This window comes from Chelonoidis abingdonii, chromosome 2 (genome assembly GCF_003597395.2).
Source record: "Chelonoidis abingdonii isolate Lonesome George chromosome 2, CheloAbing_2.0, whole genome shotgun sequence".
Lineage (NCBI taxonomy): Eukaryota > Metazoa > Chordata > Testudines > Testudinidae > Chelonoidis > Chelonoidis abingdonii.
In genome coordinates this window covers 272,598,988-272,626,325 of record NC_133770.1, presented here as the reverse complement: position 1 = coordinate 272,626,325, position 27,338 = coordinate 272,598,988, and the positions used below count along the sequence as shown (strand labels likewise).

The following is a 27,338-nucleotide window of genomic DNA, read 5'->3' as shown; positions in this document are numbered from 1 at the left end:
ACAGTTCTCTAATTTGACACTGTGCATGTGATGGTGGAAGTGAAGAACCTTTTCTTTGCTTCCTCTTCAGCCATGTGGGGGAATGTCTGGTGCATGCACCATACGCCCTTATTACCTATGCACGTTATGAGCTAAGTGCTATTATTAAAATTTGCTTGTGTTCCAATAGAATGAGATTCCCAGATGCTCCAAACTTGTTCAAATTAAAAGCAATTTTCACTGGAACACTCACATGCACTTGTTCTAAACGAGAGCTAATTTTTGGCCATATTTCAATTTTCTAACCCTAGCTGGAATTTTGTAATAGACAAGTGTGTTTTTTATCTCGCTATCCTACTTCCCTTAGTCTCAAAAGTGACAGAATTGTTTTGGAGCAAACTTTCCCAAACAATTCATCTTCAGGCTGGGATCAGCCTGTACCTTTCAATCCCCCAGTTCTGAAAGTCATGAGCTTTTGAAAGCAGGATTAGAATGGAAGGGTATTTAACTGTTATGAAAGTGCTTATTTTATTTAACTGTTATGAAAGTGCTTGTTTGTATTCAAACAATGTGGCTTTGTAAAGGAGAAGGTTTTAATTTAAAGCGTGAAAAGAGTACAACAACAAACAATCGTGCTCTGCAATTTTGCTAATGAGTGCCTACACATTCGTTGTCAAACTAAATCAAAGTGTCATCATGATAATTAGACAATTAATTTTAGTGTTGTGTTATAAGTTATTGTCACATTTTAGAAGTAGATGGGTATTTATAGTACATATGGCCATTTCAAGCCATGTAATTACTCAGCACTAAAAAAAAGTTTTCATGGTTCTCAGCTGAAAGGATTGTGAGCTGAAATACATCATAAAGACAAGTAAAACTCTTGACTTTTTCAGAATATTGATCATTTCAGCAAATTAAACTCAATATACTCTGCTTTTCAATTCAGACTATTGTCCATGTGCGTTTTTATTCACGATAGTGCTACAGTTTATTGTAATTTAATTTACCACATATATGTGCATTACACTTTTTAACAGGCAATTGCCAACCAAATGTATAGAGCCCTCAATTTTTTTTGTTGTTTTCTTTTTTTAGATCAGTTCAAGTTCAACTTAAGAATAATCAAAAGGTTTTGTATTTCACTGACTAACTGAGCCATAGGCATAGCAGCTGCAGTAAGAAGAGATGAACAGCACATTCACTAAAAGCATGCAGTTTTTGAAGGCTATGTCTTAAACATAGGAATGTTTATAACCTTTCTTAAGGAAAATCGAATGTCATGAAGAATTTAAAGCCTGTTTAATGTCATTCATTGAGGACTTGTTTACATAAACACTTAGTTCATGTGAAGCTGGGATGTAAATCTACCATGCAGTAGATGTCAGTGTGAACCCTGCTGCCACTCACTAATAGACCACTATAGTGTGTTTTAATATACTTTTGTTTCAGAGTGGGGTAGGTTAGAGAAAACTACAGAATTTTTAGTGCATGGTAGCAGGGTCCACATTTACACCCCAGCTTGCAACGATCTAATTGGTATAGACAAGACCAAAGACTTCCAGTGAGACTTGGGGTATATCTACACTGCAGTCGGGCTGGAGATATGATTGCAGCACATGTTAAAGATTAAAGCTAGCTCCAGTAATAATGGCAGCAAAGCTGCAGCTGCAAAGTCTGCAAGATGCAAAGGACCCTGGATACATAGTCAAGTTGTAGCTGCCTGTGCTGCCATGACTTCACTGCTATTGTTACTTAAGATAGCTTTGATCTAAGTAAAGCAGCAAAGAATCCTATGGCACCTTATAGACTAACAGATGTTTTGGAGCATGAGCTTTTGTGGATGAATACCCACTTCGTCAGATGCATCCACAAAAGCTCATGCTCCAAAACATCTGTTAGTCTATAAGGTGCCATAGGATTTTTTGCTGCTTTTACAGATCCAGACTAACATGGCTACCCCTCTGATGCTTGATCTAAGTAGTTTATGTATGCTGCAGTCACACCTATAGATTGCAGTGTAAACCTAGTCTGTGGCTCCTATGTGTCCAGTATCTTTTGAAAGTGGGACTTTAGCACCTAAATCACTTAGGTGCTTTTGAAAATTCTACTTGAAGTCACTGAGTGATTGGTAAAAGTATCTGTCCTTCTTCGAGTGGTTGTTCATGTCCATTCAAAGTAGGTGTGTGCGCGCCGCATGTACACCAGCCGGAAGATTTTCCCCTAGCAGCGTCTGTAGGGTCGGCTCAGGCGCCCCCTGGAGTGGCACTGCCATGACACCCTATAAAGGGGCCCTCTGACCCTCCACCCCCTCAGTTCCTTCTTACCGCCAGTGACGGCTAGCTGGAACTTCTCTTGCATAGCAATCTGGAAGTGTCCTATCCGTACTGTTTAGTCCGTGTATTCAGTTATATTATAGTTAGTTAGATAGTTCTTTGTATATAGTTTTCGTAGTTGGGGGGTCCCCCCCACAGTCTTCGTCACCCGCTGGGGCATGCCCGGATCCCCTGGGTTCAAACTCTGCGAGGACTGTGGGAAATTCATGCCCAAGAGTGACCCACACTCTGTGTGCTTGAGGTGCATCGGAGAGAGCCACCAAAAGGACCGGTGCTCTATCTGTAGAGGCTTCTGCCCGCGAACTCTCAAGGACAGGGCTGAAAGACTTAGAGTCCCCCTGCGACCACCCTCAGACCCAGAACTGGCCGAGGCGGGCCCCAGCACATTGTCCTCGGTGCGGAGTGCCCCGGCACTGGCATCAGGACTTAAGGTCCAGCCCAGGTTGTCCAAGACCAGGCACTAGGCGGAGTCGGGTCATAAGAAGTCAGCCTTGGTGCGGCACCACTCACCTTTGCAGGTGCCTGCCAAGAAAAATAAGCCGGTGAGGGATCAGTCTCCCCACCAGGACCCAAGGCCGACCCCGCCCCTGGAGCTAAGCGGACAGGCCGCGTTACAGCCCCTGGCGGTTCCGTCGATTCCCGCACCGCAGAGATGGCGGTCGAGTCCGGACCAGCCTAATTCTCCGGGCCTCAGCAAAGACATATGCCACCCATCGATGCTGGAGGCGTTTGAGGTGGCCTCAGATCTGATGGGTCTCCCGGCACCGGCCTCCCCACATCGTCAAGAGTTGCCTACTGTGGTTTGCCCACCAGTACAATCTAGAGGCAAGCCGGCCATGCTATCGCCTCCCTTCCCGCACCGAGCTGTGAAGGTGGCACCGGACCAGAGGAGAGGCTCCCCGTCACCTCAGCACCGCTCACCTTCGGCACCGGGCGCCGCTCCGCCCAGGTCCTCATACTCAGAGACCTCAGACACAGAGGCAGACTCCTATCACTGCAGCAGGTCGCGGAGCAGGAGATCGATGTCGGGCGCAAGCCACCAACATTAACCATAGTAGCAGCAACAGTGGCACTGCCCTCGCAGTGGCCGTTTTGGACTCCCTGGGTCTACCATCAGTCGGTAGGCCAGGCGTTTGGCCCTCGGTCACGGTCAGCTTCGGTGTCCTTGACGTTGGTGGCCCCAGCGCAGCTGCCACCCCCACCGGTACCGTCACCAGGCAGGGGTGTGCCATCATCAAGTTCAGCACCCCCTAACCGGGCAGCAGCTTTAGTATGGGTTACGCCAGCATTGCGTGATACACCAAGTTGCTCACTAGCAACCCCGGTACCGGCCGCAGTGCCGCATTTGGACTCGGAACTGGCACCGCAACCTCAATACAGTGTGCCGCAGGACCCAGAGAGGCCGCATGCACCGGATGAAGGGCTGCTCCATGTAATCTCTTCGTCGTCCTCCCTGGACAAGGCGGTCTTGGGCACGGCTGCACCTCCGGCCCTAGAGGAAACTCGAATTCTCCAACAATTGCTTCGGCGAGCAGCTCAAAGCCTTGCAATCCAAGCAGAGGAGATCGAGGTGGACGCGGACCCTGTAGTGGACATCCTGGCCCCCTCAGGACCATCCAGGATGGCCCTTCCACTGATAAAGATGATAGCGAATACGTCCCGCACCCTATGGCAAATGCCAGCCTCATTGGCCACTACTGCCAAGAGGACAGAGCGGCGCTACTTCGTCCCCTCTAAAGGGCACGAGCACTTGTACACCCACCTCCCCCTGACTCCCTGGTAGTAGATGCAGCTAACCAACGGGAGTGTCAAGGGTTTCAAGGATCAACACCAAAGAGCAGAGACGCAAAAAGACTTGAGCTCTTTGGCAGGAAAATGTACTCCACGGGTGGACTCCAACTCTGCATTGCCAATCAACAGGCAATAGTAAGCCGATATGACCACGACACGTGTTCGGCCATGTTGAAGTTTGTGGAGCTCCTTCCCCAGGACTCGAGATCAGAGTTTTCAGCCCTAGTGGAGGAGGGCAAACTGATCTCTTGAGACTCCCTCCAGGCTGCCGTAGATGCGGTGGACTCTGCCTCGCGCACCCTGGCCATGGGCCTGGTCATGCGGTGGGGCGCCTGGCTCCAGGTCTTGGGCCTGCCCTATGAGGTCCAGCAGATGATTCAAGACCTCCCCTTCGAAGGGCAGGTGCTGTTTTAAGAGAAAACAGACAAACGTCTCCATAGTTTAAAAGACTCAAGGGCCACACTTCGCTCATTGGGCTTGCATGCCCCCGCAACCCAGCACAGACAATTTAGGCCGCAGGTGGCCCTTCGCCCATACCAGCCACAGGCCTGCCAGGAGCTGGGGTGCAGACCGGTAGAAATGGCAGGAGACGTCACCAGAGTCACCCCTCCGGCCAGGCGTCTGGCCAATCGGGACCACCATCTGGGCCTAGACCCCCTATTTGATGGTACGGTTGAGGGCGACCTGCCAATCGAGACTCTGGATCCTCCCACCCCTACCTTTGGATCACGTCTGTCCCACTTCTTCCATGCCTGGTCCCGAATTACATTGGAAAAATGGGTGCTCTGCGTGGTAGAGAAGGGATATTCTATCCAGTTTTCCTCCCTTCTGCTCCACCAACCCCTTTCCCCGTCCCTCTTCAGGGACCCTTCTCACGGGCAACTTCTGGTTCAAGGAGTGAAGTCCCTCACGGAGGCAGGGGCAGTGGAGGAAGTCCCGCGAGAGTGCAGGGGCAAAGGCTTCTACTCCCGGTACTTCCTCGTACCGAAGGCAAAAGGGGGCCTAAGACCCATCCTAGACTTGCGGCGGCAGAACAAGTTTGTGAGAAAACTCAAGTTCCGCATGGTCTCCCTGTCCTCTATCATTCCCTCCCTGGATCCAGGAGATTGGTATGCCGCCCTCGACTTAAAAGGATGCCTATTTCCACATTGCCAGAATTCCATGGCACCGCCGGTACCTCAGGTTCATCATGGCTAGTGCCCATCTGCAATTCACGGTGCTCCCGTTTGGCCTGTCAGCTGCTCCCAGGGTCTTCACGAAGTGCATGGCGGTCATGGGGCCCTTCCTGCACAGGCACGGCATCCAGGTAGTCCCCTACCTGGACGACTGGCTCAGAAAGGGCTGCTCCACGGAGCAGGTAGAGACCCAGGTGCTGTTCATCAGGCGGACCTTTCTTGATCTGGGCCTCCTCTTGAACAATGCCAAATCCACCCTGTCTCCAACGCAACACATAGAGTTCATAGGAGCGGTTCTGGACTCCACACACGCCAAAGCGTATCTGCCGGAGTCCAGGTTCTGTGCAATTTCTGACCTCATCCTCGGTCTGCACCATGCCCTGATTACCACGGCACGCGTTTGCCTCCATCTGTTGGGCCACATGGTGGCATGCACTTATGTGGTGGTCCACGCCAGACTCCGGCTTCACCCGCTGCAGTCCTGGTTGGCAACAGTCTATCACCCGGTCAGGAACCCCCTGGACTCCGTGGTTTCTGTTCCTTGCTTGGGCTGCGCTCGCTTCAGTGGTGGCTCAACCTGTGGGAGGTCTGCATGGGTGTTCCCTTTGCTGCTCCGCAGCCCTCCCTTTCCCTGGTGACAGACGCCTTGGATGGAGGTTGGGGAGTGCACCTGGGATGCCCCAGGACACAGGGCTTGTGGTCGCCGGAGGACCTCAAGTTGCATATCAATGTCAGGGAGCTGAGAGCGGTCTGCTTGGCATGTTTGACCTTCCGGTCTCACCTGGCCGGCACCTTTCAGACAACACGGCAGCAGTCTTTTATATCAACAAACGGGGGTGCATGCTTCTCTCCCCTCTGCAAGGAAGCCCTCGTGCAGTGGGATTTCTGTGTCCACAATGCCACTCACCTGACGGCGTTCTATCTTCTGGGGGAGCAGAACGGCTTGGCGGACACTCTCAGTCACTCGTTCCAGGGTCATGAGTGGTCTCTCTGACGGGACGTGGTGCGCTCAATTTTCCAGCTCTGGGGCTTTCCCCGGTTAGACCCGTTTGCCTCAAGGGAAAACAGGAAGTGCCGATGGCTTTGCTCCCTTCTGGGCTGCAGTCGGGGGTCTCCGTTGGACGCTTTCCTTCAGCCATGAGAAGACAGCCTGCTCTATGCCTTTCCTCTGATTCCCCTGATACACAGAGTGCTTTTAAAGATTTGCAGGGATCGCGCCAGGGTAATCCTGATAGCTCTGGAGTGGCCGCGCCGGCATTGGTACACGTCACTCCTGCACATGTCCATTCAGGTGCCCCTGACACTGCCCTTACTCCTGGACCTGATCACACAGGACCGGGGCTCCCTCCGCCATTCGAACCTCGGATCCCTTCACCTCACAGCCTGGATGCTCCATGGCTGAACCCGGTGGAGCTGCAGTGTTCCCAGCAGATCAGGCAGGTGCTGCTGGGTAGCAGGAAACCGTCAACTAGGGCCACCTATCTGGCTAAATGGAAGCGCTTCTCCATCTGGTCGAGTCAGCAGGGTCATGACCCGCTGAGGGGTTCCAATTCCTGTGTCCTTGACTATTTGCTTCACCTAAGACAGCTGGGCCTCTCCCTTTCCTCCATTCGCATACATTTGGTGGCCATATCCGCCTTTCATCCGGGAGAAGGGGGTACCTCAGTGTTTGCGAACCCACTGGTTGGGGGTTTCCTCAAGGGTATGGACAGGCTCTTCCTGCATGTGCGTCAGCCAACCCCTGCTTGGGACCTGAACCTGGTCCTCTCCATCCTCTTGGGGCCTCCCTTTGAGCCTCTGGCCTCGTGCTTCCTGCTGTACCTGTCATACAAGACTGCTTTCCTGGTGGCTATCACCTCGGCCCGATGGGTGTCGGAGTTTCGAACGTTAACATCTGAGCCCCCGTACACAGTCTTCTACAAGGACAAGGTCCAACTTAGACCTCATCCCACTTTCCTACCCAAGGTCGTTTCACAGTTCCATATGAGCCAAGATATCTTTCTCCTGGTGTTTTACCCGAAACCACACGCCTCCAGCAAAGAGCGGAGGCTACACTCCCTGGATGTCCGCAGGGCCTTGGCTTTTTACATAGAGCATACCAAGCCATTCAGATGCTCGACCCAGCTCTTTGTCGCAGTGGCAGTGAGAATGAAGGGGCTCCCGGTCTCCTCTCAGCGAATCTCTTCGTGGATCACGACCTGCATCCGGGAATGCTACCGTATAGCAAAGACCCTTGTCCCTCTGGTCACGACCCAATCCACTCAGGTGCAGGCCTCCTCGGCAGCATTCCTGGCTCAGCTTCCGACTCAGGAAATTTGTAGAGCGGCCACACGTTCTCATCTCACTATGCCATCACGCACCAGGCTAGGGATGATGCAGCCTTCAGTCGTGCAGTACTCCAGTCAGCAGTGGTCTCTGACCCCACCTCCTAAGGTTAGGCTTGTGAGTCACCTACTTTGAATGGACATGAACAAACACTCGAAGAAGAAAAAATGGTTACCCACCTTTTAGCAACTGTTGTTCTTCGAGATCTGTTGTTCATGTCCATTCCAACACCCACCCTCCTGCCCTTCTGTCGGAATGCCGGCAAGAAGGACCTGAGGGGGTGGAGGGTTGGCAGGCCCCTTTATAGGGCACCATGGTGGCGCCACTCCAGGGGGTGCCTGAGCCGACCCTACGGACGCTGCTAGGGGAAAATCTTCCGGCTGGCGTGCACGCGGCGCACACACACCTACTTTGAATGGACATGAACAACATATCTCAAAGAACAACAGTTACTAAAAGGTGGGTAACCGTTTTTTCTTTAAGACACACATACATGTACACCCAGTCCAGAAGACTTTACTCAATATCTGAATGAGGAATTCTGGATTGGTCTCACAGGGAATCACAGTATTTTTCCTAGGCTCTCCTTTGAAAATCCTGTACTTTTCTATCAACCTAAGAATCACAGAATATTAAGATTGGAAGAGACCTCAGGAGGTCATCTAGTCCAATCCCCTGCTCAAAGTAGGACCAACCCCAACTAAATCATCCCAGCCAGGGCTTTATCAAGCTGGGCCTTAACCTCTAAGAATGGAGATTCCACCAGTTCCCTAGACAACCCATTCCAGTGCTTCACCGCCCTCCTAATGAAATAGTTTTTCTTAATATCCAATCTAGACTTCCCCAACTGCAACTTGAAACCATTGTTTCTTGTTCTGTCATCTGCCATCACTCAGAACATCCTAACTCCATCTTCTTTGGAACCCCCCTTCAGGTAATTAAGGGCTCTCTCCCCCCCCCCCCCCCCCGACTTCTCTTCTGCAGACTAGATAAGCCCAGTTTCCTCAGTCTCTCCCCATAAGCCATGTGCCCTAGCATTTTCATTGCCCTCTTCTGGACTCTCTCCAATTTGTCCAAATCCCTTATGTAGTAGGGGGACCAAAACTGGACGCCATACTCCAGGTGTGGCCTCACCAGTGTCATTTCCCTTGATCAGTTGGCAGTGGTCTTACTAATACAGCCCAATATGCCATTGGGCTTCTTGGCAACAAGGGCACACCGGTGATTCATATTCAGCTTCTCGTCCATTGTAATCCCCAGGTCCTTTTCTCCTCAACTTCTGCTAAGCCAGTCGGTCCACAGCCTGTAGTGGTGCATGGGATTCTTATTTACTAAGTGCAGAACTCTGCACTTGTCCTTGTTGAACCTCAGCAGATTTCTTTTGGCCCAATCTTCCAATTTGTTTAGGTCACTCTGGACCCTATATCTACCTTCCATCATATCTATCTCTCCCCCAGCATTGTGTCATCTGTGAACTTGCTGAGGGTGCAATTAATCCCATCATCCAGATCATTAATAAAGAAGTTGAAAAAAAACAGCCCCAGGCCCAACACCTGGGGCACTCCGCTTGATACCGGCTGCCAATTAGACATTGAACCATTGATCACTGCCCATTGAGCCCAACAAACTGGCTAGCTTTCTAGTCCCATTTAAAAAAAACAAACAAACAAACGTTAAATATGTTTCCAAATGAAAAATAAAAATATGCGGGGTTCAGACTGGAAGACAAAAAGTGTTTAATTGTGTAAAAGTGTTATCATTTTAATTCTGTTACTCCATTCTTTATTCTCATTACAGGTTTTGAGCTTTCACACTGTGAGGATCCTGGTGTGCCACAATTTGGATACAAGATCAGTGACCAAGGCCATTTTGCTGGCAGTACCATCATTTATGGATGCAATCCAGGTTACACACTCCATGGAAGTAGCCTTCTAAAGTGTATGACAGGGGAAAGAAGGGCATGGGACTATCCTCTGCCATCCTGTATTGGTAGTAGACTCTTTTTAACTTTAATGAAAACTCTACTGTGTTTAAAAAAGAGAGAGAGAGAGAGAGATCCTTAGGGTTTTATATTTTTTAGAAGCTTGTTAATTTTGTATGTGTGTGATCTGGAAAACCTGTCTCAACCTGATAAATATATCACTTCTTGGCATCTGAAAGATGTAGCTAGACAATCAAGAAAGTAAATATTAATACAGGAATGCATAATGGAAATTGTAGTGAAATGAGTTTCTTGTAGTTTTTAACACTTACAGAAAAGGTATCTACAGTCTTGACTTGCTAAACTATTTGTAAAACCAGTCAGTATATTCCATTAATATGATTAGCTATAAAACATTTTTCACATGTAAATATTTTTACATAATAGAGTGCAAATGTCAAATATTAGGAATACTATAGTACACAACAGGAGGAGGGAGGTTAGAGTGTGGTTTTGCTACAGCCCTATATAAAGGGTGACACATAATGTGTTGCCTCACAGGGAAGAAGAGGCACTCCTCCTTATTTGATTTTGTTGGGGATTGGTCCTGCTTTGAGGTTGGACTAGATGACCTCCTGAGGTCCCTTCCAACCCTGATATTCTATGATTCTATGATTTGGGACTCGGAGAGAGAGAGAGGGAGGGATAATAAGGGATAATAATTTGTCATTGGCTGGATGGAAGCCAAGGTTCCATCTATGTTCCTCATTGCTCACATTCTTTCAAGAGGGGGCTGAAGGTAACAGGGAAAAAGTTTGCACATGCTCCTTTATGCTCAGACTTAATTTCTGTGAAAAAGTCATAGATGCCTTGTTCTGTCTTATGCCTCTGCATAGCCATTCATTCTAAGATCCTGTCTAGCCAAGAATAAGTATACTATTAAAATGAATTAAACATATCTTTCAGATTAACAATTGGTCATCATAACAATAAATATCCCAATATTTTATTGGTCCTTAGAGCTAGTGATTCTTGTAGAATCTCAGGGTTGGAAGGGACCTCAGGAGGTCATCTAGTCCAAACACCTGCTTAAAGCAAGACAAATCCCCAGACAGATTTTTACCACAGATCCCTAAATGGCCCCCTCAAGGATTGAACTCACAGCCCTGGGTTTAGCAGGCCAATGCTCAAAACACTGAGTTATCCCTCCCTCCTTTTGGATAAGAAGTCCTTCCTGGGCCAGCAAGTCTACCAACTTGGAGTCATGAAGACAGCCAAGCTGTCTCAAGACAGTGAATATGAATCTCAAGGCAGACTATTAAGAATCAGGGCACAAAACCTAAATTATACTTAGGTTTCACCTGCCCTTCGTTCAGTGTGAACTTCTCAGGCACTTATAACAGCCCACCCAATGGAGTCATTGACAGTCCCTTTGGGTTCTCCAATCTATTTTGTTATCTAGTCAAAGTTGTCTTTTTGGTAGATCGTCCCTTACACCAAAAACTGCAACAATATTCAGGTTACTTTCAGTCCCAAAGGACCAGTCACTTACCTCAGGTCAATTACACCTTAAATCTCATACCAGAGAAAAGGTTTGGAGCCAATCCGTAATAAACTATCTAAAGATTTATTAACTATGAAAAGGAAATAGAGTTTTTTATAGGATTAAAGCTTGTAAACATACACACATGAACAAGTTAGTCTTAAGTTTCAAAAGGTAATAGAAGCTTCTGTAATAAGCAAGTTGGATATATCCCTTACAGCTAACCCAGGCTAAACACCGGGGATCTCTTGCTTATGCCTATAAAACCTTGCCCTCAAGAGTCCAGCAGTGTAGAGATGCAGTTTCTCCCTTTTAGGGATCTTTATTCATTCCCTCCTTCTCTCACCTGCCAGCTCATCTCATGGGAGGAATTTACCTACATATCTTGTCTTCATGAGGTGGGGGAGAGCAATCAACAAAGTCTTTTGTCCTCTATGATGATCCACAATTGAGTTTATTTTTGAAGATATAATTCATCTGGAAACCAAATTAAATGTATCCAGACAAGAGTTTGTTAAATTGCATTACGCCAGTGATAAATCTAATTAAGTGTGTCCGTACAGGAGTTTGTACTGGTTTGGTTAAATAGATTCTTAAAATAACTTTAGTGACACCAGTGCAAGATTTTTATATAGTCAAAGTGTAAGAAGAGGAAAAGAAAAGTAGGTGTTGACAGCAACTATAGAATGATAATATTTGCCTCCACATTCCTTAATACAGTTTGCTTATTCATGTTAAATAAAATAAAGACCAAAATGTAGATCTATAGAATATACCTCTATCCCGATATAATGTGACCCGATAGAACACAGGTTCACATACAACATGATAAAGCTCTGACACACTGCTCTGAGCAGTATGTTAAGGGTGTCGGGCCAGGCCGGGGCTGAGGGGTTTGATAAGGGGCAGAGGGTCTTGGGGGCGGTCAGAGGCTCTCCCTCTCCCCCCCCCCCGAATCTGAGGGGCAGGAGTGTGGGAGGGTACTTTTGGGGTCCCCGCAGTCCCAGAGTGGCCCCGGAGATTAGCGAGGGGCCGGGAGCAGCCCGCTTTGCTTCCCTCGCACCAGCCCCAGCCATCACTTGGGGGAGGGGGCTTGGGGGAAGGGATCCCCCCTGTACTCACCTGCAGCGTGGAAGTGGAGTAGTCCAGCCCCAGCCCGCTCCACTCCACCAGCTCCCAGCTGCAGCGGTCTGCTTGCTGCCACAGGTGAGTACGGGGGGCATCCTTTCCCCAACCTCCCTGCATTCATCTGTGGCGGGAAGCAGAGCGCCATGGCTGGGAGCTGTCAGAGTGGAGCAGGCTGGGGTCGCTTCGCTCCACTTCCCGCCACTGGTGAGTGCAGTGGGTGTCCTTTCCCCAACCTCCCCGCACTCACCGGCAGTGGGAAGTGGAGCAGCCCAGCGCCAGCCAGTTCCACTCTGCCAGCTTCTAGCCATGGCACTCCACTTCCTACCGCGAGTGAGTGCAGGACCTTTCCCCAGCCGCCCCCTAGCAACACTGCTAGGGCTGGGGCAAGGAAAGCGGAGCAGGCTGGGGCCGCAGCACTCTGCTTCCCACCACAGGTGAGTGTGGGGGGTCATCCTTTCCTCAACCTCTCTGCGCTCACCGATGATGGGAAGTGGAGCACTGTGGCTGGGAGCTGGCAGAGTGGAGCGGACTGGGGCCAAGCTGCTCTGCGTCCTGCCATTGCAGGTGAGTGCCTGTCAGGGGGTGGGGAGGGTGGATAGAGGTTGGAGCAGTCAGGGGACAGGGGGGTTGGGTAGGGGGTGGGATCCTGGGAGTGATTAGGGATGCGGGTCTCTGGAGGGGGTGGTCAGGGAACAAGGAATGGGTGTGAGGAGGAAAGCAAGTTTGATATAACGCAGTCTCACCTATAACACTCTGAGATTTTTTGTCTCCTGAGGACTGCATTATATTGGATTACCTCTAAATAATACATTATATATCCTATGTCTTCTGTGTAGCTCCATGTCTTCTGGGCTTTGTATGTTGTCAAGTGTATTGTCAGAGCTTAATGATGTCTTAATAATAGTACAAACTGAAGAAATTGTTTAAAAAAGATGATGAAACCCAGCCAAGCACTATAGCAGCTAAGCTACATAGAAAAGGAAGATCACTAAAAGTGTTGTGTTCAGTTGTGTCCAGCACTAATGACAAAATGAACATGTTCTAAAGTAGAGATGAGTCTGAATCAAAACAACAGATCCAGTCACCTTCAAACTGTGAGTTAGTTGAGCTCTGAATCAGGACTTTGTGACTGTGCCCTGCTTTTTCTTGATAATGTGCCATACGAAGCCCCTGAATTCAAACATTCTTGAATTTAGAGAAAGCCTTGATACTGGCTTGAAGTTTGAGATCATGACTCATCTCTAATAAATATTGTCAGGTTTTGAAGTTTAGAACTCTAATAATTTATATTAGTACAAAAAAGTGTCACAGTAAAACATCTAAAAGATAGTCAGCATTTTTTTAATTTGACATTATAGTCAGAATCAGATTAATAATTTGAATGTTCACATTTCAATGCAAAAAAAAATCTTCATGACACTGATGCAAACAAAATGTTGGAAAATGTATGGAAGAGTATTTACCAATTTCATGCAGCCATAATAACCGGAAATGAACCAAATGTATGTTTGCCACTTCCATGAACAGTTTATGTCATACTCTGTTCCTTATGGTGGGAGGAAGAAAATCATTCCATTGTCATTATCCTCAAATCTGGAACAGAATTTCTAATATTGTTTCTTGAAACAAATACAATTTTTATTTTATTTTCTTCTACCAAGAAATAATATTATTCTCACAGTGTACTCATTTTATGCCCCAAGTCTACAGTGAGAGTAACAATCCCATTCTTTGCCTTGAATAGTCACGAAGGAATATTTCTCAAAAGACCTTGTAGGGGTTATCAGGTTGGGAAAATACCTAAAAATATGTAAGAATCTTGAAGGGACTACCTGTCTCTGAAAATTTGCTTCTACTATGTCAGAAAATCAATCAAGAGTGCTGTTTCAATTAAATTTTGTTACAGAGCTCATAGATCATAAGGTAATAAATCTCCTAACTAAATATTTTAGGTGATATTAAATCAAAATTGAACTGCATTTTAAGTACACCAAGAGATCTAATCAAAGCATTATTTTGGCTTTGGTGTGGCCAAAAGAGAAAGCATTAGAGTGATTTAAAAGGAAGGAAAGCAAAATAAGGAGATTTAAAAGGCCTGAGGGGTCTTTGTAAAAATTAGGTTTTCTCAGAGATGGGCTAGAAAGATTATGAATTATTCAGGTTTGATTAATGATTGGCTGAGGCCAGCTAACAGGGAGTAACTTACCATCTGTTGTCATTTAAACAATAAAGTAGCTTTGCTATGATTATACATCTTCAGTAAAAAGTTTTACAACTTTGCTTTTCAAGCCCAAACTTTTAATTTCAGCCTGCATATTCTGGCTTTATTTAGGTTTTTTCTGCCTCTCTTACTTTGCATTTTCTTTCTTGCTTACATGTCTGTTATTTATTTTACTCCTAATGCTTTATGGCTCTGTCATGCTTTCAGTTGTTAAGCTAAGATCTGCATTGTCTTCACTGGGGAGTTTTTCTTACTAAAAATAAATGGCACGGTGTGTTCCATAATGATGTATTGCCTTCAGAATTATCTGAAAAGCTTAGGAATTATAGCAAAATACATAAACATGTGAGTAAAAATACACCAGTACCTTATCTTTCCAAAGCATTTTAAGTCCTCCTTCTGTCTTGTGTTATAATTTCATAAAGTGTTGAATCCTAACATGCTTATGGTCAGCAATATATAAACATAGTTTTGGAGAATCATGTTTAATGTGATAAAAATGATATGTAATTCAAATTGTGTTTTCATTAGCTGAATGTGGAGGCCGTTTTAAAGGAGAATCATCAGGAAGAATCTTATCTCCTGGCTATCCTTTTCCCTATGACAATAATCTGCGTTGTATGTGGATGATTGAAGTAGATCCAGGAAATATTGTCAGGTACTGTAATTGAAGCAAATATGGGCTTATGTTTGCGACTGAGAGGGGATCAATCCCCAAAATATGGACCCAAGCCTATATGTCTAACAAAAATCTGATCAATGATTTTGGTTTAAGCCCATCTCAAATCTGAGTGTCATTACTCTTGTGAGTGAGGGTTTGTAGGGTTAGGTAGTAAAATTATTTCATTAGTTAAAATAGTATGATTAGTTTTAGAACCAGTAGTTGTTAAAACATATACCTGCACACACATACACAGAGTATATGGCTCTAAAGCCATTGGACACAGCCAGCGTAAGACAAAGTGAAAAAAGAGAAACATCAGAAGGAATAGGTGGCAGCTTAATAATTAATTTCAAGTCAAGCATCTGATCACAATTTATAGAATCATAGACTTTAAGGTCAGAAGGGACCATTATGATCATCTAGTCTGACCTCCTGCACAACGCAGGCCACAGAATCTCACTCACCCACTCCTGTATCAAACCTGTGTCTGAGCCACTGAAGTCCTCAAATCATGGTTTAAAGACTTCAAGCAAGCTGCAGAGAATCTCCAGCAAGTGACCATGCCCACGCTGCACAGAGGAAGGCGAAAACCCCCCAGGGCCTCTGCCAATCTGCCTGAGGAAAATTCCTTCCCGACCCAAAATATGGCGATCAGCTAAACCCTGAGCATGTGGGCAAGACTCACCAGCCAGACACCCAGGAAGAATTCTCTGCGAGTAACTCAGATCACTGTCCCATCTAAACATCCCATCACAGCCATTGGGCAATACTTTCTGCTGATAATCTAAAGAATCAATTGCCAATTATTGCCAAAAATAGAGGCAATCCCATCATACCTATCCCGCTCCCATAAACTTATCAAGCTTAGTCTTGAAAGCCAAGCATAATGTCTTTTGCCCCCACTACTCCCTTGGAAGGCTGGTTCCAGAACTTCACTCCTCTAAATGGTTAGAAACTTTCATCTAATTTCAAGTCTAAATTCCTAGATGTCCAGTTTTTATTTTTTATATCCATTTTGTTCTTGTGTCCACATCGGTACTGAACTTAAATAATTCCTCTCCCTGACTGGTATTTATCCCTCTGATATATTTACAGAGAGCAATCATATCTCCCTTCAACCTTCTTTTGGTTAGGCTAAACAAGCCAAGCTCTTTGAATATCCTTTCATAAGACAGATTTTCCGTTCCTTGGATCATCCTAGTAGCCCTTCTCTGTACCTGTTCCAGTTTGCATTCATCCTTCTTAAACATGCAAGACCAGAACTGCACACAGTATTCCAGATGAGGTCTAACCAGTGCCTTGTATAATGGTACTAACACCTCCTTGTCTCTACTGGAAATATCTCATCTGATGTATCCCAAGACCGAATTAGCTTTTTTCATGGCCATATCACATTGGCGGCTCATAGTCATCCTGTGATCAACCAATATTCCGAGGTCTTTCTCCTCCTCTGTTACTTCCAACTGATGCATCCTCCGCTTATAACAATAATTCTTGTTATTACTCCCTAAATGTATGATCTTGCACTTTTCACTATTAAATTTCATCCTATTACTTTTACTCCAGTTTACGAGGTCATCCAGATCTTCCTGTACGATATCTCGGTCTTTCTTTTTTATTGGCAATACCTCCCAACTTTTGTTTGTTTGTCATCCGCAAACTTTATTAGCACATTCCCACTTTCTGTGCCAAGGTCAGTAATAAAAAGATTAAATAAGATTGGTCCCAAATCTGATCCCTGAGGAACTCCACTAGTAACCTCTCTCCAGCCTGACAGTTCACCTTTCAGTACGACTCGTTGTAGTTTCCCCTTTAACCAGTTCCTTATCCATCTTTCAATTTTCATATTGATCCCCATCTTTTCCAATTTATCTAATAATTCCCCATGTGGAACTGTATCAAATGCCTTTCTGAAATCAAGGTAAATTAGATCCACTGAGTTTCCTTTGTCTAAAAAATCTCTTACCTTCTCAAAGACGGAGATCAGATTGGTTTAGCACGATCTACCTTTTGTGAAACCATGTTGTATTTTGTCCCAATTATCATTATCATCATTTCTCCTTCAGTTTTTTTCCCAAAACCTTGCATACTACAGATGTCAAACTAAGAAGCCTATAGTTCCCCGGATCACTTTTTTCCCCCTTTCTTAAACATAGAATTTATGTTAGCAATTTTCCAGTCATACGGTACAACCCCTGAGTTTACAAATTCATTAAAAATTCTTGCTAATGGGCTTGCAATTTCAGGTACCAGTTCCTTTAATATTCTTGGATGAAGATTATCTGTGCCCCCCAGTTTAGTCCCATTAAACTGTTCAGGTTTGGCTTCTACCTCGGATGCGGTAATATTTACCTCTGTATCCTTTATCATTAGATGCTTGACTGAAACAACATATGTATTTCCAAAAGAATTATATGAGTACATTTTAATTTGTGTTGATCAGATTTTGACATATATAACATGATGTTGTTTTAACATGACTAAGAAAATAATACCTGAAATGCTCTTTAAAATAAAATCATTTGGATTACAGGTTGAACCTGTCTAGTCCAACACTCTTTGGTCCGGCGACATCTGTGGTCGGGCATGATTTTATTTTGTTTTTTTTTTATGCTTTATCTGTTTATTTCTTTGTCCCAAAACAGTAAAACCATGTAACAACACTAAGACTTTGTTATGAAGAGAACCGGTAAGCCTTGGTGAGGTGGCATTGCAAGCATTGTTCCGGTTATTCTCCTTGGCAAGATAAAAATAAAAAGAGACCCACTCGCTAAAATATTGATCTCCCATGGTTTGGCAAATTCTCTGTTTCGGCACCAGTCAGGTCCTGAGGGTGCCAGACTAGAGAAGTTCAACCTGTATTTGAATAGCCCAACCCGTATTGTATGTAAACTCAAATATAGTTAGATTCAAAGAAAAATTCAAAGCATTATCAAAATACTTTGTAGGTTTAATATATGTTCGCATCTTTACTTTTATGGTTCATAGTATCAAAAGCAATATGGAGAAATATTTGTGTAAATTCAGATTTACTTGCTATATTGATTTTAATATTATAATTAAAGAGATGTTTCTGGGGGGGGAAAAGGCTGACAGAACTATCATGATGCTTTACAGCCTCCAGTTTCTTGCTTTCGATACCGAAGCATCACATGATATATTACGAGTTTGGGATGGGCCACCAGAAAATGAGATGCTCCTCAAGGAAATTAGTGGATCTCTTATTCCAGAAAGCATTCACAGCACACTGAACATCGTGACTATTCAATTTGACACAGACTTTTATATAAGCAAATCTGGGTTTACCATCCAGTTTTCAAGTAAGTTAATATTTTTTTAAATAGAATCTTATATAGTGCTCTTTGAGCCAATTGTGGTCATGTTCTTCCTCCCTCTCACTGAAATTAATGACATAATTTTCATCAACTTCAATAGAAGCAGAATAAGCCTCCAAATTGTAGTACGGATTATAAAGCCATATTTTTGTAATGTTTGTGACAGAAATTGTTGTTTCCATGGTTTAAAAAAAATCCATGACTTTTGCTACGTTGACATGGCTTCAGAGGCAGCTGACAGACAGCAAGAATGCTAATAATTAGGGCCAGTGGCTTGTCACAAAGGAGGTAGAGGTAGGAGTGTCACATATTCCACCCTTCTCTGATCTATAGAAGAAGGAACTGGAGCTAACATAACTGCTTTCAGAAAGCTCTGTGCAGAGATCCTGCTGCCTTTGGATTGGCCGAAGAGAGCCGAAGAAAGAACAATGGTTTTCTCCTGCTTGCCTTCTTGCACTGCTTCATCTACTGGGTTTAACAATCAGGCAATACAATTGTGGTTTTAAAATGTTACTCCAATATTACTACTTTTTTAATGGTTAAACCAAAAAAATAATGTAACTTTTATTTTTATTTTTTAAGTAATTCCAAGCAATCATTTTCCAGATCTTTACTGTGACAAACCATTAGTTATAAGACCTGATCTACTTACTAAGGCAAAACTACCAGACTTCAAAGAAAGTCTAAGAGTATTTTTCCAATAAGTATTGAAGGAGTGGATCCAGTAGTATCATTTTCTTCAGCAGCTTGACACTCCTTAACTTTGCTTAATTTAGGCTCTGTATGTTTGATATTAATCCCACTCACTCTGTTGTAAGAATATTCATATATATGTATGTGCACATACATACAAATACCTTGGAGATAAGTAGCTCGGGGGTGAGGTGAATGTGATCTGTGTGACTGACAGAGGTTGAGTGGAAGAAGCTTCTGTAGTGAGAATTCCCTTTCCCTGCTCTTTCTACAGCCATGGTAGAGGCTTCAATGGTGGGAAGTCTCATGCTCTTTCTACAGCCATGTGGCTCCCCACACAAATTCCTGATTATCCCTCTCCCCCACACAAATGAACCTGGTTCTCCCACAGCCCTCAAAATATTGTCCCCACTGTTTATCTCACACAGCCCTGCTCCACCACGCTCCTATACATACCCGTAGGCAGCCTTCCTTCTCAATCCTTAGTCACACTTTCTTAGTTGGTGTTTGGGGTAATATGTTGTGGAGGGACATGGTGGGAGAATGGTGTGCTTGGTCATTTAGCTAGTCAATAGAAGTGCATATGGCTAGAGGGAGGGAGCATGAGGCTGAGCACAGACAATGGGGGAATTGTCCCTGTGTATGGAGTGAGGTGGGATAAATGTGCTTGAGCTGGGAGAGAGGCAGGGGCAAAGTATTGCAGAGAGGATCTCCCCTCTGACAAGCCTCCTATGCACTATCAGAGTGGAACTTCATTCTGATGAACTACAGGAGTTCATATGAACAGAGATTCACTTCTCCGTATTCCCACCATCAAAGATGAGGCTCTTAGACAGTACTGTGAGGAGTCCATGAAAAGTTATGGCTTCAACACTCAGCTTCACCTCCAGCCCAAGGCTCTTGCATACCTCTGTTCCCATCTGCACACAAGTCTCTTAGTGACAGGGACACCAAAAATAGGTGAGGCTGACATCACATATTTCTTAAATTGTCCAACTTCCATTAATTTTAATTCACAGACTCATCAACAAATTGAACATTTTGAGAAAATCCAGTGCTTTCTCTCAGAGTATATATTGTACAATTGGGGTAGATACTCTGTATTCTCTATTCAAAACAAAGAGTAAATTCCTGCTTTTAGTTAAAATAAATTAAAATAAAAGAGGGAGAGCGGAAGGGAGATAATTTCAGGTTCTAATATACTTTATTTGATTGTCTAATGCTTCTTGAATAAAACAGATGATGACAGCATAGTTTCTCTTAGGGTTTAATTAACAAACAAAAAATACTAGCTTTTACTCTCCTTTTGCTGTTTCTTGAAATGTAGATTTTGAGTATCCAATAGGATTATTAACATCTTTTTGTGTGCTAGTAATTTTAATCAGTGGCAATGTAAATTATATGTTTAATTATTCACATGATAGTGAGTGTTTTTTTAGTTAAATTAAATGTTTATTATTAGAACGGGATGCTCACACATTCACTGTCAGTTTGTACAGCTCTGTATTCTGCGATGTAGCTACAAAACTACATGTGCATAACTCAATGACTCCAGTGGATGCAACTGATGAGATAGCCAGAGCAAATTGATTCCCTGCAATGAATTAGAATAGAATTTGATTCCATTTATAGATTGTGCAATATATATGAATAGGGAGATTTAGAAAATAGTTAATAATAAAAAGGATGTAATGCCACAGTGGTCTTGAAAGAAAAGGAGATGCATGTAAAAGGGGATATACTGTATTATACGTATAGTATAAGAGAGATTAAACAATAGTTATCATTCTTTTATCTACTTTACTATATGCAGAGCTGGTGGCACCATCTGATATTAATGTTATCTCGTGCTTCTCATTATAATACCTTATTTTAGTTGCTTATAATTTTGCCAGACTTGAACTATTTTGGCTGAAATTTTACATGGAAGTGTCTACATTAGGGTAATCTATCTATCTATCTATCTATCTATCTATCTATCTCAGCCAAAACTGTTCAGCCATTTCCAAGAACTAAGCTAGGGAAAAATAAAGTATTTTGTCTCTGTTAAAAATAAATCTTTAGATTTTTCTTTTATATGCTGTGCTGTTCCCAAGCTTTGGAGCAGGGACTTGAAATTTGACAGGGAGTTGCCCTTGTGTCAGGACTATGTCTTTTTCTATCCTTGTGAAAACCTACTGAAATTTATCCAAGTTATAAACCTTTGAAAAATTGCAGTTCAATAGAGACTTCTTAGATATTAGCAGCTAAAGTCCTCAAAGATTCTGTCCTCACTGTGCATGCTCAAACCTCTAACACAGTAGTCCCCAACCTTTTTGTGGCCAGGAGCATATTCATGTTTTCAGAAGAGTGTGGCAGGCACCAACACTTTTTCAAGGCTTATTTTGTATTTGTACATTAAATAATATGAAAAACATCTTATTTAATATAACATAATATGTGAATCCAGAGAGAAGAGAGAAGCCGGAGGAAGTTGTGAGGAGAGAGAACACTGGCACCTGCAGCCCCGGAGTTCTCTGTTCCCGGCAGGCGTGGGGCTGCGGCTTGTCTCTGGCTTAAGCCGCGGCCCTGCGCCTGCCAGAAACCGAGAACATTGGTGCCCGCAGCCTGCAGCCCTTGAGTTCTCTGTCCCCGTCAGGTGCGGGGCTGCGGCTTCTCTCCCCTGCTGGGCACTAGGTGAGAGCACATAAATGCCCTGACTGGCGCCATGGCGCCCATGAGCACCACCTTGGTGACCACTACTCTAACAGTTACTGTCACTAACCAGACTGTGCATGTGTCATTTATTCAAAGCAGCTGAGCATGCTCTAGCCAACGGCTATAGGGATGAAGACAGACTTCTCCTGTAAAGGCTGATCCAAGTTCCTCTGGGCCATGGTGAGGCTGGGCACTGGAACTGAAAGCAGGGAGTCTGTCTCTCCTACTGGCACCCAAGTAGAATGGAGGAGGAAACAATCTGAGTCCAGTGCAGAGAGGCCAAAAGCTGGGCTGGGGCATGGGGAAAGGAGTAGATTAGGACAAATAATCTGGTGAGGTGGACTGGAGGGAAAAGAAACTGAGACTAGGATTTGAGGGGGAAGTCTGGGCTTAGTGAGGGAGGATGAGTGCAGACTGGGACTGGTTAGCCAAGGGGACTGGGGCTAGGAATCCACTGAGGCAATTGGCATTGGGGGACTGGGACTCAGTTGACTAGGGGGCACTAAAATCAGATGAGGGGCTGGGGGTGGGGAGACTGGGACTAGTGGAGGGAGCATGGGTGAGAGGGAGGAGAGATATATTTGACAAGGAGCTTTCATGGGCTTGGAGAACTGGGACTGGCTGGGCAACAAGAGAGGGGGTTGAAGAGGTCAGACTATGAGCTACCTTAATTCAGTCCCTTTGTACATAAACATTATGTTTGTCTTTAATTACACAATCACATAATCTTTTCTTCCTATGGGTTCCTTACATTATTCACGTCACATGATAAGCCCATTTGAGGAGATGAATGAAGATTATGTAATGGAGGATGCTGTCGTAGGTAGGACCCCTACCTCATTTCTTATAGAAGATGGAAGATGTGTAGTGAATGAAACAGGTGATTTCAGGAAGAGAAGAAGGGGTCTCATGGCTAGGGAGTTGAATGCTGCCCTGGAGAACTGGATTATATCCCTGTCTCTACCACAGAATTTCTGTGTGATGCTTAGCCAGTCACTTAAACTGGACTTTTGGAGGTGGTCATTACTTGGGTGTTCCTTATTTTCTGGGTGTTCAACTTGAAACTCTGTGCTTGATTTGCAGAATTGCTGGCACTCACATCAGCAGCTGAAGTCAACAGAAGCTGAGCTTGAGTATATAAAGTGCTATATAATGCTAAGTACTCTGAAGCAATAAAATTCTAAGTGTCTCAGATTGGGCCCCAAAATTAGTGATTGCTTTTGACCTTAATCTCTCTGTGTCTCATCTCCCTATCTGTAAAATGGGGATAATACCACCCCTAACTGTATATGACTTTTGAGAAGCTAAATTAATTAATGTTTGTGAAGCATTTGAATACTATAGTGATGAGTGCCATTGAAAAGCCCGTGATAAAATGAATAATTCTGTCATCAGTGCAGAGTTTGAAGAGCCTGCTGTAAAAAAAAAATAAAAAATTGGGGCCATGCTTTGAACAATAAGGAAAAAACAAAATATTGAATAGCTGCTCATTAAATGAGCGCCGTTCAGTCTGTTGCATGGGTATATGAGTTAAAAAAAAATTTGATAATGATGTAATTAGAGACTGAATCATAATGCAAGTGAGCAAGGAAGCCAGGATAAATTTGCACAGGCAATCTTAATTCTGGCATTTTCTAACTTTGGGGTACTTGACTTCACAATCATAATAGTGCTCTTTTAACATAGATTATTTGGGTTGTAATGTGGGTAAATGGTCCATTGCCTTCAGTGGACGCAGGATCAGACCAACAGTCTGTAACTGATACCCACTCTGTGCCCCATCCTGCTCCCATTGAAAACTGAGGATTTTACCTTTGTCTTTAATAGGAAAAACATCTAGTCTCTGTAAGTTTGATCTTTTGAGGGACAGGCTAGTTTTATAATAATGTAAATCATCGAGTCCAAACTGTCATTACAATAGGACAGGACATCCTGACTCAGTAACTTGTACCTACTTTTCGTGGTTTGAGGCTAGACATGCCCTGTTTCAAGCAGATGGATGTACTGCAGAAAGGATCAAACATCATTTGCATGCTTTATTACGCTTATTTAACCTCAAACTAATAATAATTATCTAAGGAAAGTGTGAACAGAGAATGCAAGACTCTTGAAGACTGAAAGATTTACTCAGATATGTATATTGTTTTCTTAAAAATTATTTCTTAGAGAAAATGTTACTTCCTCTGTTCCAATTCTCTTTATTTTATGTAATAACATCTCTTAAGTTTCCTCAAATAATTCTCCTCCAAATAATTTTAATAACTCTCATAAAACCCAAGTAAATATGGCTTTGATATATTCAGTTGTCACTTCAGAGGCCTGGGTAAATACTTCATCTGTTACTGTTCTGTCTATTCCAATTCAAATCAAGGATAAACTTAATATTGATAAATTTATCCTAAAAGAACATATCATGACATTAAAATGATGAATCTCTCTCTCTCTCTCTCTCTCTCTCACACACACACACACACATACATACATACATACATACATACATACATACATACATACATATACGGAACAATACAAAAACAGGCTGATCTCCCATTTTTTCCCCCTTCCCAGCAATGCAATATAATATTAATCTAGAACTGCTACAATAACAGTGATTATGTGTAAATGTCTGTGACATGCTTTAGAAGTATTCCACAAAATAATTAATAGTTGTATTTCTGTTAATTACTTAAGGTAATATAAATGTATTTTTGTATTACTTAAGGTAAAACATATAAAATACATTTACACACAATCACTATTATTATAGCAGTTCTAGATTAATATTATGTTGCATTGCTGGGAAAAGGGAAAGAATGGTTGGTCATCCTGTTTTTGTATTGTTCCATTTGCCATGGTGTATGAGAACAATAGACGCACAGGCCAGGCCAGAGGCAATTGCATTGAGGTGGAAAAGAAGACAATGGAGATGAGATGTTCTGGCATGGTAGCATTTCCTGTGAGGAGGCTAGAGAATAATAAATGCCTCCTGTCCTGGTTTCAGGCAAAATTTTCACAAAATTTTGGAGTGGGTTTTTTGTTTTACATGTTCCTTTAGAGAGTGTTCTGCATTACTGCTTCATATATGATACACACTTTAGCAACCACATCCCCACAGTGCTAAATTGCTTCTCAGCTTGACATTGGTATCCTTATTAAATCATCTTTCTTCCAATCAGTATCTGGACTCCTGAACTAGAGAGGGGAAAAATGAATCCGAGCTTTTGAAACTCACAATCTCTGTGCATTTTAAAAATCTAATGTAAACAAAGAAAAAAAAATGCCTAAAACATGTCTTAATTTTAAGGGTGATGGACATGACTTTGCCATAGGTCTGAAGTCTTCTTTTAAGGCTAGGGTGAGCTCTGCATTTTCCAATGCCTTAGGTGCACAAGACTTTGCACCTCATATATGGGGAGTGCAAGTCATAGGTATAGCATCCTCCTTTAGGCCCAGGGTGGCCTCTGCATTTTTCAACACCTTATGGGCAACTTCAATAACAGAACTTCTTGCATCTCTTAATTTTAAACTAAATACCTTTCAGACTTCCATTGACTCCTTTGAGACCAAGTAAAATAAAACTGAGAGAATGAAACTGCAAGGAGTGTCCACTGGAACGTAAATAACAAATAGTGGGGAAAAGTGTAATAAAAACAGAGTGGACAGAAAACTGTGTGTGCAGGCACTTCAGGAAAATGAGAGTGTTTGAAAAGTCAATAGTTCTACTACAATATTAGAATTTTGGACATCCCATCTAAGAGAGAGGGTTACAATCCATGATGTAATTAAAAATCTGATGCCAAAGGTTCCAAGCCATGAATCTGAGGATGACGCTATTTACTGAGAATGGTTTTACAATGATGTGTCCAAATGTAGCACACAAACATGAAGGGATTATCAGTATCACATTTTCCTTGTCATCTGGCTGAGACAGGATACCCTGAGCCTCATTCTGATTTTGAATATCCCAAATAAAAATCAGGAATACTCCCATCGGGCCATAAGAGTCTGCATGAAGCACAAATCCGTTCCTGCAAACAACTGAAATAAAAAGAAAAAGGAACAAATATCTGTTTTGTCTCTGACATACAATCCACTATACAATCCAGGTCCAGACAGATGAATTAACATTGATCAAAAAGCTTTTCTTCACTTGACATTGCCTGCATTGCAACTAAAAAGTAATGGATAGTAGAGAGAGAGATGGTTTTTGAAGTGAAGGCGTCATTCAAGCAGTTGGAAGATGGACTTCCTAAGATTTCTTTAAACAAAGTTTGCTTTCCTGACTTCCAGAGCATAATTTCAATCCATCTTTTTATTGTTTCATTATTGGACTGGGGGCCTGATCCAAAGCCCACTGAAGTTTACAAGAATCTTTCCATAGACTTCAGTGGACTTTGGATTAGACACTATAATTATAATTAATATGATAGCAATTAATTGAAATATAAAGATAATCCTTTCCCCTCTCCCCCACAGACCTCAAATACACAAATTAAATAACCAAACAACTACCAATGAATCAACTAACTTCAGTTGATTGTGAGTCTAAAATGGCACAGTTAACAGTTACCATGTTGTACTTTTTCTTTGTGTGATATTTGTTGAGTTGTTTATAATTAATGTTTAAAATATATTGAAACAAGACATTGTACTCATATCCATGTAATAGTTAACCTGACAATACCAGTTGTATTTTAACTCCCCCCCAAAAAATGTTAAAATATATATTGTATATCTATGTGAACATATCTTAAATATGTTTTATTACAACCCATAACTGACTGTTAAGAGAGACATCGAAAACCTAAAATATAAGCTATTGTAATCTCCTAACAATACATGGTTTTCAAACGATTTTGTAAATAGTAGACAACCTTTAATAGAGTTCCAGGCTTAGCACTGTACTCCTATCTGGTCACTGATTTATGACTGCATCTGTCCCCCAGATTTTCTGCTTCTCTACTTTGTTTGGCAACCCCATGTTCCCACACTGTTCCATTTGGGAAGGTTTCCTGAGATGAAATTTCTTCAATTTTGTGCTTTATTTCTCTAATAGCAGAGACTTCTAGTGCAGCTGTCCTTAATTTTCTGTGGGTTTCAGAAAGAATTTCTAAGATTCAGCAGTTTTCTGTACTACTGGGTTGTTTTCTTTACGTTTTACAGTGTTGTTGGTACAGGTGTCACTCCTTAATGTATAGTTACTCTTTTACCCCCTTAAACAGAAAAGATAAGACTTTTTTCCTGTTGTTTGCTCTGTAAGAGACAATTTTTTCACCTCTATTCTTTCAGGGCCTGATCTAACAATTTCAGTAGGCTTTAAATTAGGCCATTAAATTTAATTTGGTGTTTGATGTGCAGGTTTCAGAGATTTGAGAGAAATTTCCTGTCAGAAATATTCATTAATGCACAGACTCCTGAGTTTTGGGCCTATGTTTTTGTTTTGTTAAGAGCTCCTGGACCATTGAAAGACTAAAACATATGAAGCTGTTCTATGGATTTATTTCTTCTGTCACTCGCTGCCCATCTCTCT

At 43.2% G+C, this 27,338-nt stretch overlaps 1 protein-coding gene across 4 annotated transcripts in view; it reads left to right on the top strand.

The window, feature by feature from the left end:
* Positions 1-27,338, top strand: part of CSMD3 (CUB and Sushi multiple domains 3) — a 1,318,842-nt gene that overhangs the window by 940,718 nt on the left and 350,786 nt on the right. For all 4 annotated transcript variants that reach the window (XM_075063193.1, XM_075063192.1, XM_075063195.1 and 1 more), the window contains 3 exons: positions 9,404-9,595; positions 14,951-15,077; positions 18,201-18,403. In XM_075063193.1, the coding sequence (XP_074919294.1) occupies positions 9,404-9,595; positions 14,951-15,077; positions 18,201-18,403 (522 nt within the window). The remainder of the gene's footprint in view (positions 1-9,403; positions 9,596-14,950; positions 15,078-18,200; positions 18,404-27,338) is intronic.